The sequence below is a fragment of the Scyliorhinus torazame genome, chromosome 9, assembly GCF_047496885.1.
Source record: "Scyliorhinus torazame isolate Kashiwa2021f chromosome 9, sScyTor2.1, whole genome shotgun sequence".
Classification (NCBI taxonomy): domain Eukaryota; kingdom Metazoa; phylum Chordata; class Chondrichthyes; order Carcharhiniformes; family Scyliorhinidae; genus Scyliorhinus; species Scyliorhinus torazame.
Window position 1 is genome coordinate 15,356,126 of NC_092715.1, and position 15,992 is coordinate 15,372,117.

The window sequence follows — 15,992 nt, forward strand, 5'->3', positions numbered from 1 at the left end:
GTTACTCACTCTTCCAACTTCTTCCATCGGGCAGGAGATACAGAAGTCTGAGAACACGCACAAACAGACTCAAAAACAGCTTCTTCCCCACTGTTACCAGACTCCTAAATGACCCTCTTATGGACTGATTTCATGAACACTACACCCTGTATGCTTCATCCGATGCCAGTGCTTATGTAGTTACATTGTATATGTTGTGTTGCCCTATTATGTATTTTCTTTTATTCCCTTTTCTTCTCATGTACTTAATGATCTGTTGAGCTGCTCGCAGAAAAATACTTTTCACTGTACCGCAGTACACGTGACAATAAACAAATCCAATCCAATCCAATAGACCCATTTCAGATATGGAGACATTGCCAGACCCTGAGGGACAGACGCAGAGCGGACCTGAATTGGCCGATGCAGTCAGAAGGTTAGAAATGCATCGACAAAAAGAGAAAATAACCCTCAGATGCAAGAGCTATGATTGTGAGTTTAAGGAAACTGGAACTCATGATAAAAAAAAGAGTTGCTGCCAGGCAGCCAAGTTCTGAGGCTTTGGGGAGAAGAGAAGTCCTCAACCTGTTTTAAAAAGTTTTTTTAAAAGACTCAGAGGAGGTTCACGCCAAAACTTCAAAAGCGCAGGGAAAACACACACAAGTTGCTGACTGCTCAGTGAAAGAAATACGACAGTCTTAAAGTGGTAATGCATTTAAAGTGATAATACATTCAATGTGACAATGCACTTAAAGGAGCAACCACAAGAAGATACAAACGGCTATGGACAAGAAAATTGAAGAAGGTCTCAGAACATGGAACGTAGAACATACAGTGCAGAAGGAGGCCATTCGGCCCATCGAGTCTGCACCGACCCACTTAAGCCCTCACTTCCACCCTATCCCCGTAACCCAATAACCCCTCCTAACCGTTTTGGACACTGAGCGCAATTTAGCACGGCCAAACCACCTAACCTGCACATCTTTGGACTGTGGGAGGAAACCAGAGCACCCGGAGGAAACCCTCGCAGACACGGGGAGAATATGCAGACGGCGCACAGACGGAGATAGAGGGTAACTGTCAAAGAAAAAGGTCCATAAGCAACGAAGACCTCAAGGAAGAGGCAACGGAAGACCCTGGAAGGGAGGCACTGAAATAACCCAGAAAGAGGGCAACAATAAAAGACCCCAGAAGGAGGGCAACAAAAGACAATTAATGGCCCAATAATAAAGGGCAAGGAGGGAATTGCATAATTGAAACAAGTCAACACTTCGACGGAGACAGACCCGACCAACAATGAAGGCAAAAGGGTTTAGCTGAAGTTAAGACAAGTAGAAATAAAGGTTCCATTTGTGGAATGAAAATGTCCAGTAAGAACATGATGGATTCCCCTCAGAAAAAAACAGAAATTAAAGATTTCAAATGAAACTAGGAATTATCGAACATAAAGAAGAACAAACAAAAAGAATTTAAACTCCAGAGAAGGCAGTAAAACAGCAAAATGAAATGACTGACAGCAAACTTGGAGAAAGAAAGTTGCAGAAATTTACAAAATGAAGCCAAGAAGGAAGAGAACTTAATGAGACAATGGAGAATAAGCTGAACTCCATGAAAAAGCAACTAGAAGGTCCCACACGTGGCGAACAGAAAATGTGAAAAAGCAGACAAGACCATATTAGCAATTGTACATAAAAGTCGTCCAATACAAGTGTTTAATTTTGGACGCGCAAGCCTCAAGATCTTCTCAATGAACCGTCACCACTGCAACAATATAAAAAAAACATATGAAGCACATAAATATGACATGGTGTCATAATATGAAACTTTGGTAGCGGATCAAGCTGATCACTGGGATTATTGTGTCTCACACCGGACTCCTGTTGTACCAAATGGCAATATGGGGCGGATCGTTCATAAACATGAGGACCACTTGAGGAGTAGAGTGACGCCCCAGCAGTCAGTGTTGTTATCACCAAACACTTTCAAACCTGTAAGCACCCAAGTACCTGAGTATTTGATCGACCTAACTGATGTCTCCATGGAAACGAGTAGCAATGAACTGCCTGTGCCCAGAAGAGGTACCTGTTATTGCCGTTCCTGTTAACGTCGATCCTGTGGAAGGATCTCCGGCAATAGAATTACGCCGCTAATTGTCCAACACACGTGTATAATCTTTAGTTTGAGCTTAGGTCTGAGTAACTAGTTTCGAAAAGGGGTGGAGCAATCTTCCCCAACCCGCTCCCGATACTCTGGCCTCCCCAAACATCGCTAATCAGGGATAGTCAGTGAGCAGAAAGTTGAGTCTTGCTAATTTAATCTAATTTTTTGAGGAAGTGACAAGGAGGATTGATGTACAGTAGGAGGTGTCTACATGGAGTTTAGTCAGGCATTCGACAAGGTCCCACCTGGCAAACTGGTCAGGAAAGTGAAATCCCGGGGAAAACAGGAGAAGGTGGCAGATTGGATCTGAAATTGACTCAGTGAACAGGAAACAAAGAGTAATGGCCAATGGATGATTATCCGAACGGAAATGTTTTCCAGTTATGTTCCACAGGGCTCAGTGTTGGGGCCCTTGGTTTTCGTTGTATATATTAATGATTCAGACTGAAATGTGGGAGGCTTGAATGGGAAATTTGCAGATGGCACAAGAATTGGCCGTGTAGTTGACAGTGAAGAGCACAGCTGTCGACTCCAGAATGTTATCAATGGTTTGGTTAAGTGGTTTGAAAAGTGGCAAATGGAATTCAATCTGGAAAAGTGTGAGGTAATGCATTTCAGGAGGGAAAACAAAGGGAGGGAATACTCCATAAACGGGAAGATGTTGAGAGGAGTTGAGGAAGTGGGATATCTCGGAGAGCGTGTCTGCAGGTCACTGAATGTGGCAGGGCAGGTGGACAAGGTGGTCAAGAAAGGATAGGGAATTCTTCCCTTTATTGAATGAAATATCATAGTCATCATAGATCCCGACAATGCAGAAGGAGGCCATCCTAGGCCCTACCTAGGCCCACTCCCCCGCCCTATCCCTGTAACCCCTCCTAACCTGCACATCTTTGGACAGTAAAGGGGCAATTTAGTGAGGCCGATCCCACTAACCAGCACATCTTTGACCTGTGGGAGGAAACCAGAGCACCCGGAGGAAACCCACACAGCCACATTGAGTACAAAAGCAGGGGTGTAATGATGGAACTGTATAAAACCCTGATGAAGGAAGGACATAATTGCTCTGGAGAGAGTGCAGAGGAGATTTACAAGAATGTTGCCAGGGCTGGCAAATTGCAGCTTTGAAGAGAGATCGGATAGGCCGGGGTTGTTTTCCCTCGAACAGCGGAGGCTAAGGGGTGACCAAATTGAGGCGTACAAAATTATGAGGGGCCCAGATAGAGTGGACAGGGATGTCCTGTTTTCCCCTAGCTGAGAGGTTAGTTATCAGGCGACACATATTTAAGGTGATTGGTCGAAGGATTAGAGGGGACATGGGGGAAAACCTTTTCACCCAGAGGGTGGTGGGTGTCTGGGGTTCACTGCTTAAGTTGGTGGTTGAAGCTGGAACACTCGACTCATTTAAAATCGGATCTGGAACCTTCAAGGCTACTGACCAGGTGCTGGAAAGTGGGATTAAAATGGGCAGCCACTTTTTAAATTGTTTTCCTTTAAGGCTGGCGCAGACATGATGGTCTCTTTCTGCACTGCAATTCTTCTATGGTTTTAATATAGGTTTTGTGGTTTTAATATCACACTGCTGTATGTGAGAGCTTGATTTGTGTAAATAGACTGTCACGTAGGCAGGTCTTTGGATTACTTAGTGCCTCTTTGTGGCAACTGGAACTCATCATCAGCAGAGAAGGAAACCTCTGTAATATTGTCCTGATTTCCTTGATATGACAACGCACTGGGTTTGTGCACTGCTGTAATTCTTCTGTTAAACAACTGCTTGTCTGTCTCCTGTTTTGCAGATGGGTACATTAAGGTGACCTATGTTGATATCAACTATGATGAGATAAAGAAGAAAACAGGTAGCAGGCCAAAAGAATCCATGGCCATCGTGAAGCAACCAATCCAAGATCAGGAAGTCTATGATGATGTTGCACCAAATGATGACATGTAAGGAGCGTGGAACCTCCATGCAGGAGTTAGACTTTCAACGTTCATGCATCTCAGTCTCGGTGTTTCACCTCCCGCAGCTCCTGGCCCACAAGGAATTAATCAAATAATTGCCTCAAACAGACGCTTTTGGCCCCAGATCTTTTCCCCATCCTCTCTTTGCCTGGTTTTCCCACTCTGGACAGAGCTCAAATTGAGGCCTCATGGCTTACGCGGGCCATGGTCCCCTCATCTCTGTCCTAAATGGTCTACCCGTATCCTCAGACTGTGCCCCCTGGTTCTGGACACCATCGGGAACATCCTTCCTGCACCTACCCTGACCAGTCCTGTTAGAATCATACAGCCAGGGCTAGAGAATTGCAGCTATGGGGACAGATTGGATAGACAGAGAAGGCTGAGGGGTGACCTAACTGTACAAAATTATGAGGGACCTAGACAGGGTCGACAGGAAATACTTGTCTCCTAGCCCAGGGGGCACAGATTTAAGGTGATTGTTACAAGGAGGCCTTGTATTTATTTTGTACAATGTGAGCCCGTGTAGAGGTGAATGGAGGTTTAACGTTGTGGTCTTGACATGTGCAAGTCTTTGTCCAAATGGGCAGCTTGGTGCTGGGGGGGGGGACACAGCTGGACGGATATTACTGCTCCCGGCTCGTAGGCTGGTTAAATTCCAGCAAAAATCAAGGGCACACTTGAAGGGCCCCAATCCTTACTTTTGCCAACTTGTCAAATATAAGATGAGCAGTGACAAATCCAAAAGGGAATTGAGGGGAAACTTATTTGTCCAGAGAGTGAATACAATGTGGGATGCATTTAAGAAGAATCTCATGGAGGCCTGCCTCCTTGCCTTACCCCACACTTGTGGAGTGCTGCCCCTGAATCTTCCTATAACCAATTGTCTCTAATGAAGAGAAGGTCCACCTCCAATGGTCCTTTGTCGAATATGGCCTGTGGAGAAAGGAATAGAAGGAAATGTTGAAAAGGTTGAGCAAAGTTAGCTGAGAGGAGCTCAGGTGGAGCATAAACACCCAACATGGACCATACCGGCCTCCCCGAACAGGCGCCGGAATGTGGAGACTAGGGGCTTTTCACAGTAACTTCATTGAAGCCTACTTGTGACAATAAGCGATTATTATTATTATTATTATTTGAACTGAATGGCCTGCTTGCGTGCCGAAACATCAATGTAATGTTATGTAAAATGACAACATTCACTTAGGGGAACATAGGGACAGGAGTAGGCCATTCAGCCCCTCGAGCCTATCCCGCTGTTCAATGGGATCATGGCTGATCTGTGACCTAACTCCATATACCTGCCTTTGGCCCGTATCCCTCAATATCTTTGCTCAACAAAAATCTATCTATCTCAGGTTTAAAATTAACTCGAGCATCAACTGCTGTGTGTGGCAGAGATTTCCAAATCTCTCCCACCTTTTGAGTGTCGAAGTTCTTCCCAACATCTCTCCTGAACCGCCTGGCCCTACGCTTTAGACGATGCCCCGGGTTCTAGAATCTCCAACCAGTGCAAACAGTTTATTTTTTATCTACCCTGTATTTTCCTGTTAATATCTTGAAGGCTTTGATCAGATCACCCCTTAACCTTCTAAATTCTAGACAAAACAGGCCTAATTTGTATAATCTCTCCTCATAACCTAACCCCTGAATAACTTCACCCCTCAACTCCAGGCATCATTCTTGTAAACCTGCGTTGAACTCCATCCATGGGAGAGAGAGAGAGCGCGAACACAGTATCGACTAAACAAAATCTCTCCCCGGATTTGTCAGTCACTGGGTTCTGAGATTCTGAAAGCACAAATACGTTGTTCTTTACATGTCCAAACCCAGCTTCACAGTCCTGCACTGTAAATTCTCAGGTGGACAGTTTGTGCAGAGCTATGCTCCAAGACAGATATTGGTTTGAATGTGGCAAGCAATCGGAATGCAAATGCACCCTTATCTCAAGTTAACACTGAGCCAAACTATAACTTTCCATACATAGCACAACTAGAAGGAATTTCTAAGAAGCTACCTTTGTTTTGAATTCTGTCTCACACTTGCTGATGTTGAATCTTTTTTCCATTGTTGTCCAGGGGTCCCGGAAGCAGCGGTACGGGGGGCAGTGGTGAGTATGAGAGGTGCAGTCATTCCCTAGTTTTGGCGTCAAATTCAACCTCTGCGTTTTATGCTCGGAATGTGTCAACACTCTTTGCGTTTCTCTGAGGTCTCCTCACACATTGGAAAGACAAACTTTACCCCGGTGTTCCAAGTGAAAAGCTTGGAACAGAAACAACTGTGCTAAACTTAAATAAGGGCACTTACAGAGGAATGAGGGAAGAGTTAGCTGGAGTGGGCCGGGACAGGAATTTAGCAGAAAAGATGGTTGATCAGCAATGACAGACATTTACGAAAATAGTTCATGGCTCACAACAAAGATATATCCCAGTGAGGAAGAAGGATTCTAGGAAGAGGTGAAATCAACCACGGTTAACCAAGGAATTTAAGGGTCGCATGAAACTGAAAGAAAAACCATACAATGTGGCAAAGATTAGTGGTAAGGCAGATGTCACGTACCACGTAGATGGTATCTGCGAGAGTATCCCAACTTGGAACACCAGTTTGTGGGGGTGCATAGTTTTGTTTTTCTTTTAGCATGATGTGAGGAGTCAAGTGAAGCCCCAGTGAGAATAACAACCCAGTCATCATATAACTATTATTAAAGACTACTTATTAAATTAAAGAAAATACAAATACACACAATCAGGACTACACTACTCTAAGACCATTAAGTATATGAATCACTAAACACACACATTTTATGCAGAGCATACCCCTTGTTCCAAAATGCGTCCAGAATCCCTGAACTCCTTAAGACTTTGTCTTTCCCAAACAACATCTAAATTAAATAAATCTATAAGTCAAATCCAGGTTATAGTTACCACAATACAGTGCAGATAGTCAAGTGTGGGAAACGTCTTTTCCTGATACAGGAAAATTTAAACTGCCTTTACAAACGTTTCTGCAAAACCTTAGCCTAGTTCCTGGCTGTTCGATTGGTGAATGGCCTCACAGGCTGTTAGATTTACAAGTCCGCCTTTCTGGCTGTTAGATGCAAACTGCCTCCCTGCTTCTAAGGGTGCTGACAACTATATATCATTTGTCTGGACACCTGCATCTCACTACTTTTAAAATTGCATCTCATTATGCCTTTTGAATGCTGGCTGCTGCTGTCACTAGGCAGATTTCTACCTGTTGCTGGGCAGAACCATAACTGCTGTTACTGGGCAGATCACATCCAATCATATCTTGGGCGTGATCTAACGGAAACAACGTGTTGAGCACGTTTAGCGGGATGTTTCCGAACGCTTGCAGCATCGAGATCGACCCCGCTATTAAACTGAACTCTTCTTTTTCGGGTCTCGGTGAGGAAAGCCATCCCGAGGCCGCACTTACCTTTATTTCCTGCACTGAGGAGCTCCACTCACCAGTGCAGGAAGCGATCAGGATGCTACTTTTAAATGGTGCCTCGATCTCTGAATCTCATAATGCGACCCCCAGAAGCCCCCCAAATGACCCAACGTATGGATTAAGGGGTCCTCGGGGGGCCCCCCTCACAAGGGCAGGACACCCCCAAACCCAATCCCTGGCACGGGCATGATGGCACCATGGCACTGACAGCCTGGTAGAGAAAGGGTGGCACCACCAGGGTGCCTGAGTAGCACTGCCTGGGTGGCACTGCCAGGGTGCCTGGGTGGCATCGCCAGGCTGCCATGATACCAGTGCCAAGTTGCCACGGTGGCATTAGCAGTGCCAGGCTACCATGCTGCCCAGAGGCCAGACACCGGGGGTCCTCCAATCGCCAGGAAGATAGACCCCCCCCTTCCAAGTGCCGTTTCGCCTGGTGCACATTTGTGGAAAGCAGTGCTAAACGGCTCCAGCCCGGAGTCTCCAAGGCGGGGGGGGGTGGGATTCGATCCTGGGCGTGGGTAGGTCCGGCGCAGACGTATTCAAATGAGGCTAACTGCTCACTTGAATGTGCAAATCCAATGGCGGGATCCAGATTGTGAGGCCTCGCAAGATCCCATTAGATCTCCCGAGGCGGAATGAGCCGAATAAATCTCATGAGACTTATCGGCTGCGTCGGGTCCCGAGTCGGGCGCAATGCAACGTGGATTGGTTTATTGTCACGTATACCGAGGTACAGTGAAAAGTATTGTTCTGAATGCAGCTCAAACAGATCATTCCGTACATGAAAAGAAAATACATAATAGGGCAAACATTAAATACACAATGTAAATACACAGACACAGACATCGGATGAAAATGTGTGAAGAGATCAGTTCAGTCCATAAGAGGGTCATTTAGGAGTCTGGTGACAGTGGGGAAGAAGCTGTTTTTGAGTCTGTTCGTGCGTGTTCTCAGACTTCTGTATCTCCTGCCCGATGGAAGAAGTTGGAAGAGTGAGTAAGCCGGGTGGGAGGGATCTTTGATTATGCTGCCCGCTTTCCCCAGGCAGCGGAAGGTGTAGATGGAGTCAATGGATGGGAGGCCGGTTCGTGTGATGGACTGGGCGGTGTTCACGACTCTCTGAAGTTTCTTACGGTCCTGGGCCGAGCAGTTGCCATACCAGGCTGTGATGCAGCCAGATAGGATGCCTTCTATGGTGCATCTGTAAAAGTTGGTAAGAATCGATGTGGACATGCCGAATTTCCTTAATTTCCTGAGGAAGAATAGACGCTGTTGTGCTTTCTTGGTCGTAGCGTCGATGTGGGTGGACCAGGAAAGATTGTTGGTGATGTTAGGTGGATTGGCCATGATGAATTGCCCTGAGTGACCAAAAAGGCTAGGAGGGGTTATTGGGTTACGGGGATAGGGCGGAAGTGATAGCTTAAGTGGGTCGGTGCAGACTCGATGGGCCGAATGGCCTCCTTTTGCACTGTATGTTCTATGTTTACACATAGGAATTTGAAGCTGTCAACCATCTCCACCTCAGCCCCGTTGATGCAGACTAGGGTGTGTACGATACTTTTCTTCCTGACGTCAATGACCAGCTCTTTCGGTTCGCTGACACTGAGGGAGAGATTGTTGTCGTTACACCACTCCACTAGGTTTCTACCTGTTGCTAGGCAGATCCATGACGTATTCTAACCCCCCCCTTTCCCACTTTTTTTAAATGGAATGTCTTAATTTGAAAGATGTTTCATTTCTCAACCCTTTTTCTTATTAGTACTATCTCATTAAACTTTACAAAATTCAAGAGACTACATTAACATAGAAGATACCCCCAGAGAATCTACACCCACTGTTCCCAAAAGCCCCTTTTATATTCTTCTAAGTGGTCAAACAGTTCCTCCAAATGGTGTAGATGCTCTTCCCAACTCTGGCTGAACACCACTTAGTCATCAATGTATACGGCACAGTAACGCAATCCTTCATGTTTATGAGCCTTTGAAAAGTGGCGGGTACGTGTGTCATCCCAAACGGCATAACTTTGAATCGATAAAGCCCTTGTTGTGTCACAAAAGCAGAGCTCTCCTTTGCCCTCTCAGTCAGAGCTACTTGCCAACAGCCCTTTAGCAAGTCTATTGTGACCGTCCAACGCTTTCAATGCTGTCTTCCAAACGTGGAATATGAACCGAGTCCCTCTGAGCTACGACATTCCCCCGCCTGTAGGCCACCCGGTTTGGACACCATGTCAGTAGGGGAGCTCCAATCACTAGAACGCAATTCAATAACGTCATTCTGGAGCTTTTACTTAATTTCCGCCATAGGTTTATTCTACTTTTAATGCTCTTATCCACCTTTCAAAATGACTTTGTTTAATCCTTTCAAATTCAATGCAAGTCTGTTCAGACTGTTTTCTTACAGCTTGAAACTTTGTACGCCTCCGGTACCAGTTCAAAAGCACCCAATGTAGCTTTCTTCACTGTCTCACAGTCCCCAGATCTTTCCTCTGACAAGGATACATAGGGCGGGATTCTATGATCCTGAGGCTAAGTGTTGACGCCATCGTAAATGCCGTTCCGTTGCCCGACGGCGTCAACATGGCCTCAGGATCAGTAATTCTGGCCCCTAAAGGGCGACCCACGCCGCTCCAGCTGCCGATCCCGGCGTCAACTGGGCGCCGCGGGATCCACGCATGCGCAGTGGCTCCTTTCTCCGCGCCGGCCCCGACGCAACATGGCGTAGGGCTACAGGGGCCGGCGCGGAAGAAAAGAAGCCCCCAGCCCGAGAGGCCAGCCTGCCGACCGGTGGGCCCCGATCGCGGGCCAGGCCACAGCGGAGGCTCCCCCGGGATCGGACCCCCCCCCTCCCCCTGCACGGTCCGCCCCCGGACCCTTCCGCCCGAGGTCCCGCAGGGTAAGACCAGGTTAGAACGGCGGGACTCGGGATTTTTGTTACGGTCCCGGGCCGAGAATCGCTGGGTGGGGCCCGTAGAGCGGCCCCCGACTGGCACCACGCCGGCGCCAATGGCACTAATTCTCCACCCTGCGGAGAATCGCGTTGGGGCAGTGTGGCGCGATTCGCGCCGGGCGTGGCGATTCTCCGGCACAGCCCCACGCTGAGAGAATCCGCCCATAGACTCCATTAGCCCTACCTACAGGTTTAGTCTGTATGAGTAGGGTTCAAATGTCCTGTGGCCATTTCATTTATTTAGCTATTTTCTCTAAAGCACAAAAAAATGTCTCGGCATTACTCTCATCGAACTTTGGTCGAGCTTGTACATCTCTGAAGATCTCCCCACTAGTTTCCCATCTAGAACCACCTTCCTCTGCCATCTGCTCGAACCATTTGTTCTCTGCCTCCTCCGTACGAAATTGGAAGTCTCGCTCTCTTTCTCTTTGTCCCTTTCTTCCCTTGTGGCTTGCTCTATTTCCCTTTTAAATTCCCTCTCTCTTTCCTTGCGTCCCCGTTGGGCAGCTCAGTCCCTTTCTTTTTCCTCTCTTTCCCTCTCTTTTTCCTACGTCGCTAACTTTTGAATTTCCATGTGTCTTTGTTATTGAATTTTAGCTAATACAATTTCCTCACTTCTCGAAGTATTGTCTGACTCAGCAGTGATGTTCTCCATTAGGTCTATCAGGATGATTTGAGAATGTAGTGTTAACAGAGAACATCAAGCTGAATTATTGAACAAAGCTGATTTATTTACACTATTAAATTAAAGGTTCTAAGCAGTGAACAAGGAATAAGTTATTAAATAGAACAATATGATATCTCTTACAACAGAACTCTATGCAATACACCTAATCTATCTCACACCTAACAACCTTTTCCCAGAATCCCAGGAGTCACATAATATTTGTACAACTGCTCCTTATCTCCATCTGGTGGTGAGATGTATTATTATCTTATTGTTAACCCTTTGTATTCCTTACAATACACATACTGTTACACCTGCCTGTATGTTTGAATGGGTTGCTAGGCTTTCAATTACTTCAGCTTTCTTAGCCCCTATGGGTAATCCATTTAGGACAGAGATGAGGAGGAATTTCTTTACAGAGGGTTGTGAAGCTTTGGAATTCTCTATCCCAGAGTGTTATCGATGCTCAATTGTGATCCAAGCCTGAGGTCAATAGCTACTTGGGTACTAAGGGAATCAAAGGATTTGGAGATAGAGCGAGAAAGTAGGTAATGAATGGCGGAGCAGGCTGCCTGTGGGTGCAGTCACGCCTGCTCTTAATTCATGCGATTTTACCCAACGCCTCACCACGCTCCTTACTCATTTTGCTCGCGAACCACCTCCAATTGTTCCCTGAACCCATTTACACTCTCCACTTCGATGTTCTTCGCTGCTGAATCATTCCCCGCCTCAATTATCCATTAGCTGAAAATGTTCGTCGGACTCTTCTTTTTGCCCTCGCCTTCCCCCATCTGTGACTAGTGACCTCTGGTGTTCGCACTTTTATGATGAATCCTCATAATTATCATTGCCACCCATCCCGCAGGTGCGTTTTTAACCGTGAAGCTGACAGTTTTGTATCTATCTGTCCATCGCAGGGTTCTTCCCCTCTCCTCCTTCCTGTGATGAAATCTACGATGATGTTGACGGCATCCCTGAAGATATTAAGCCCAGGTAAGAACCAGACCTGAGGGTGGGTGAACCTAAAGATTGTGTGAGCTTGAATCAGGCTCGTGGACAGGGGGTTAGATTTTGAACTGACCCACCACGGGCCCAATAAAAGGGGGTGTGGGGAGGGGGCCTAAACCAATTTCACGGTCAGGCTCCATTTGATTTTACTCCGTTTGTTGACCTGCCTTTTTTGAGAAGATCCAGCAAATTTTAGGAATCAGACAGGTGCCCCAGCCATATAGTCCAGGTAGGTTGAAGGTGAGGAGTAGCAATCGCGAGGGAGGACTGTGAGGGTCAGGCGACAGAGGGGAATTGGACGAGTGGGCTAAGGGTTTTGTCCTCCATGCGGGCTGGTTCCCACAGTGCTTGAGCTGATGACCCGACAGCTGAGACCAGCTGGGGGTGATGGGAGGGAATAACACCTCTACAGAACACATGGGTCAAGTCCTCGTCATATTTCCAGGCGGGGGTGGGGGTGGGGGGGGGGGGGGGGGGGGGGGGTTTGAATCAAACTTCTCCGCTGATTCTGGTAGCATTGAAACATACAAATGGCTCATTGCTGACCCCAGATTCTAATTTAATTAACCCACTGCATATTTGCAACTCTTGGGTTAAAATCGGGACAGATGAACACACGGAACACTTGCAGCAAATTTGAAAGATTAAAACCTCTTACCTAGCAACAGGAATAAATTGATACCACAGCGCTGATTAGAATTCCTATCCATCTATTCCCATATCCTGAATTCCAATACGCTTCCCAAGTACAGCTATTATCCTGACTGTTCACAGATATTACTACTACGAAAGGGTCTGCATCAAGAATTAAACACCTCAATACATTAAACATCAAGACCTTCTTCCAAAGTCTGAGCTTTGGGATATTTGTTGCAAAGATGGAATCCAAGGGTGGTGGTCGAGAACAAATGGTTTTGGGTGACCAAGTGCGACCGAGCCTAGGATTTGTTAACTCGTAAATAATTCCCTTCATGCTTTGAAGCTCTGCATCACAGGATGCCTCAAAGGCTGGGACCTGGTCCTGGGGGCTACTGAAGAAGAAGAAGGCGGAGAAAGAGAACAAAGACAAAACGACAAAAGAAAAGGAGAACAGTGAAGTTCAGGGTGAAAGTGGTGAACGCCAGCTCCCGTAAGACACCAGACAACAAGAGCACCATCTTACTAATAACTGCACTTGGTACTAACATGCTGGATGGTTTGTGCTAACTGCATGGAGTGCTATAAAATTATCACTGACACATTTAACATAAGCTCCAATGTCAAGACCGACCCTAACCCAATCAAAATGTCTATCCATTCATCGAGGGCAAATTACAGAGGCAAGTGTCCAGTTTCCGCCAATTTGTTTCCCATTTATTTTTCTTCTTGGTGACATAGAATCATAGAAAAGTTACATCTCAGATGGAGGCCATTCGGCCCATATTGTCCATGCCAGCCTAAGGACAGCCAGGTGGCCTTTCTAATCTCACCTTCCTGCACCCGGTCCACCGCCCTGTATCTTACAGCACTTACGGTGCAGATCCAGGTACTTTTTAGAAGGATTTAGGGTCTCTGCCTCCACCACCAACTCGGACAGCGAATTCCAGACTCCCACTACCCTCTGTGGAAAAAAGTTCCTCCTCATCTTGAATCTATGTCCCCTGGTTCCAGAATTCTCCACCGAGGGAAACAATTTTCTTCTGTCCACCCTGTCTCTTCCCCTCATAATTTTGTACTCCTCAATGAAGTCACCCCTCTGCCTTCTTTGTTCCAAGGAAAATAACCCCACCCCATCCAATCTCTCCTCGTAGACACACTTTTCCAGCCCTGGCAACATTCTTGTAAACCTCCTCTGCCCTCTCTCCAGAGCAATAACGTCCTCCCTGTAATGTGACCAGAACTGCACACTCCAGTTGTGGCCTCACCAGTGTTGTATACAATTCCAACATTATATCCTTACCTTTATATTCTATACCTCTGCCAATGAAGGAGAACATTCCATATGTTTTCTTAACCTTGTCTACTTGAACTGCTGCCTTTAGGGGCCTGTGTACCTGTACGCCAAGATCTCTCACTTCACCTATCCCTCTTAAGTTATGCCCTCATATTCACTCAATCTTCCCCCACCAGTGACTGAGATGGTCCCTGGGCAACATTAGTGTTCATCTTCATCCATCCCCCCAGTGGTGCACATGTTCGGAAGTGATGCTCCTTGTTCCTCTCTACCTCCCCATACCCTATCGCAAACATCTACCACCAGGGACTGCTAGCTGAAGGGGTTGTAATACTGGAGAGGCAAGCCAGTCAAATCTTACCCTGGTAAGCTGCGACATTGAATTCAATAAATCTGATCAACTATGGCTGTAATCAGAAAGAATGACCATAAAAATCTGTGGATTGTTGGTTTGGGAATGACCCTCAGTGAGGAAACCCTACCTTCCTTGCCAGCTCTGGACACACATTTCCATCATGTTGTGTGGTGAATCTTACCGCCCTCGTGGCTATGAGGGACAACCAATCACTGCAGCTTTGCCAGTGTCCCGAAAACATTAAAACTAATTGACCATGGGTCATCAAACTTGGTAACAGAAATGAAGATCAGTGACGTTTGATGGCCTGACCGAGGCTATTTAGCCATTCTGGGACAGGATACTTGTCTTCTGTGAGAGCCTTGTTCTGCATTAATCTGATCTCACAGTATGTGTGAGGATTCATTCATTACTAATACCCTAATCATACTGTTCAGGCAACGTGATAGACAGCCATGGACCTCAAGCTGCAAGACCACAATAGCTGTTAGCAACCAAAGACATGTAGAATTGATCACTGCTCTTCTGAAAGGTTTGTTCAGTTGATGAGAAAGTTAATCTTTGCCAATTTGCAGAGAATTTCCTCAAGTCATAATCTTCCCTTCTGTTTATCCCTGTTGGTTTACCTGCTAATCTGTATTTTTATCCAGCATTAAAAGTGCAGAATGACAGGAGCCTGGACCCTCATAAAGGAGCAGGAGGGGCCATTCAGGCCCTCAAGCTAGCAAGGGGATTGCTCAGAATACTCAATAGATATTTTCCTTCTATAAAGCAAAACTCGAAGGGGAGGACCCACCATCTTGGTTCACTCAAGAAGTTGAGAAAAGCATCAAAAGTAAGGAAAAAGCAGGAAACTGCGCAAAGAGGAGTAGCAGGTCAGGTGATTGGTCAGAATATAAAGAACAGCCGGCAACATCTAAGTCTAATCAGGAGGGGAGGAAAGAGTATGAGTGGAAGCTAGCAAGAAATGTAAAAACGGATAGCAAGAGTTTGTACAGGTATTCTGGGTGGGACTAGCGGGTCGTTCTTGGCGCTTTTAGCACCAAGAACAACCCCACTATCTCATGGTTAAGTTCCTCGTGCCCGATCTCTTGACCCCCCCCCCCCCCCACGGCGTAACGTCTGGACCCCCTAGTGCCCCAACTCACCTATAAGGGTGTGGCCGGGGCCCTCCTACACTCCACCTCACAGGGACAGGGCATTCCCAGGCTTGATCCCCGGCACAGGCAAAATGCCAATCTGGCAAATTGGCACTGCCTACCTGGCAACCTGGCAGTGCTCCTGCCAGACTGGCACCCAGGTGGCACCAGCAGTTCCAGGGTGCCACCCTGACCTGAGGCCAACCACGCAAGGGGCCTCCAAACGCCTGGAAGATCTCTCCAAGTGCAGTTCCACCTGGTCCCTGAATGGGACCTGGCTGGGGTCTCCTCGGCGAGACCGGGAGATGCCGGGTGGCCGTTCGATCCGGTGTAGCACGGCTAAGTGGGGTTCTAATCTCACTTAACCGTGCGAGACTGGGTCCCCCCCCCAAAAATGGG

The 15,992-nt window shown here is 46.8% G+C and overlaps 1 protein-coding gene across 5 annotated transcripts in view; it reads left to right on the top strand.

Annotated features, from left to right (window-relative positions):
* Positions 1-15,992, top strand: part of LOC140429070 (FYN-binding protein 1-like) — a 556,929-nt gene that overhangs the window by 482,829 nt on the left and 58,108 nt on the right. For 4 of the 5 annotated variants that reach the window (XM_072515618.1, XM_072515617.1, XM_072515620.1 and 1 more), the window contains exons 9-12: positions 3,933-4,080; positions 6,171-6,202; positions 12,076-12,151; positions 13,149-13,295. In XM_072515618.1, the coding sequence (XP_072371719.1) occupies positions 3,933-4,080; positions 6,171-6,202; positions 12,076-12,151; positions 13,149-13,295 (403 nt within the window). The remainder of the gene's footprint in view (positions 1-3,932; positions 4,081-6,170; positions 6,203-12,075; positions 12,152-13,148; positions 13,296-15,992) is intronic. The other variant, XM_072515621.1, reaches the window with a different exon arrangement.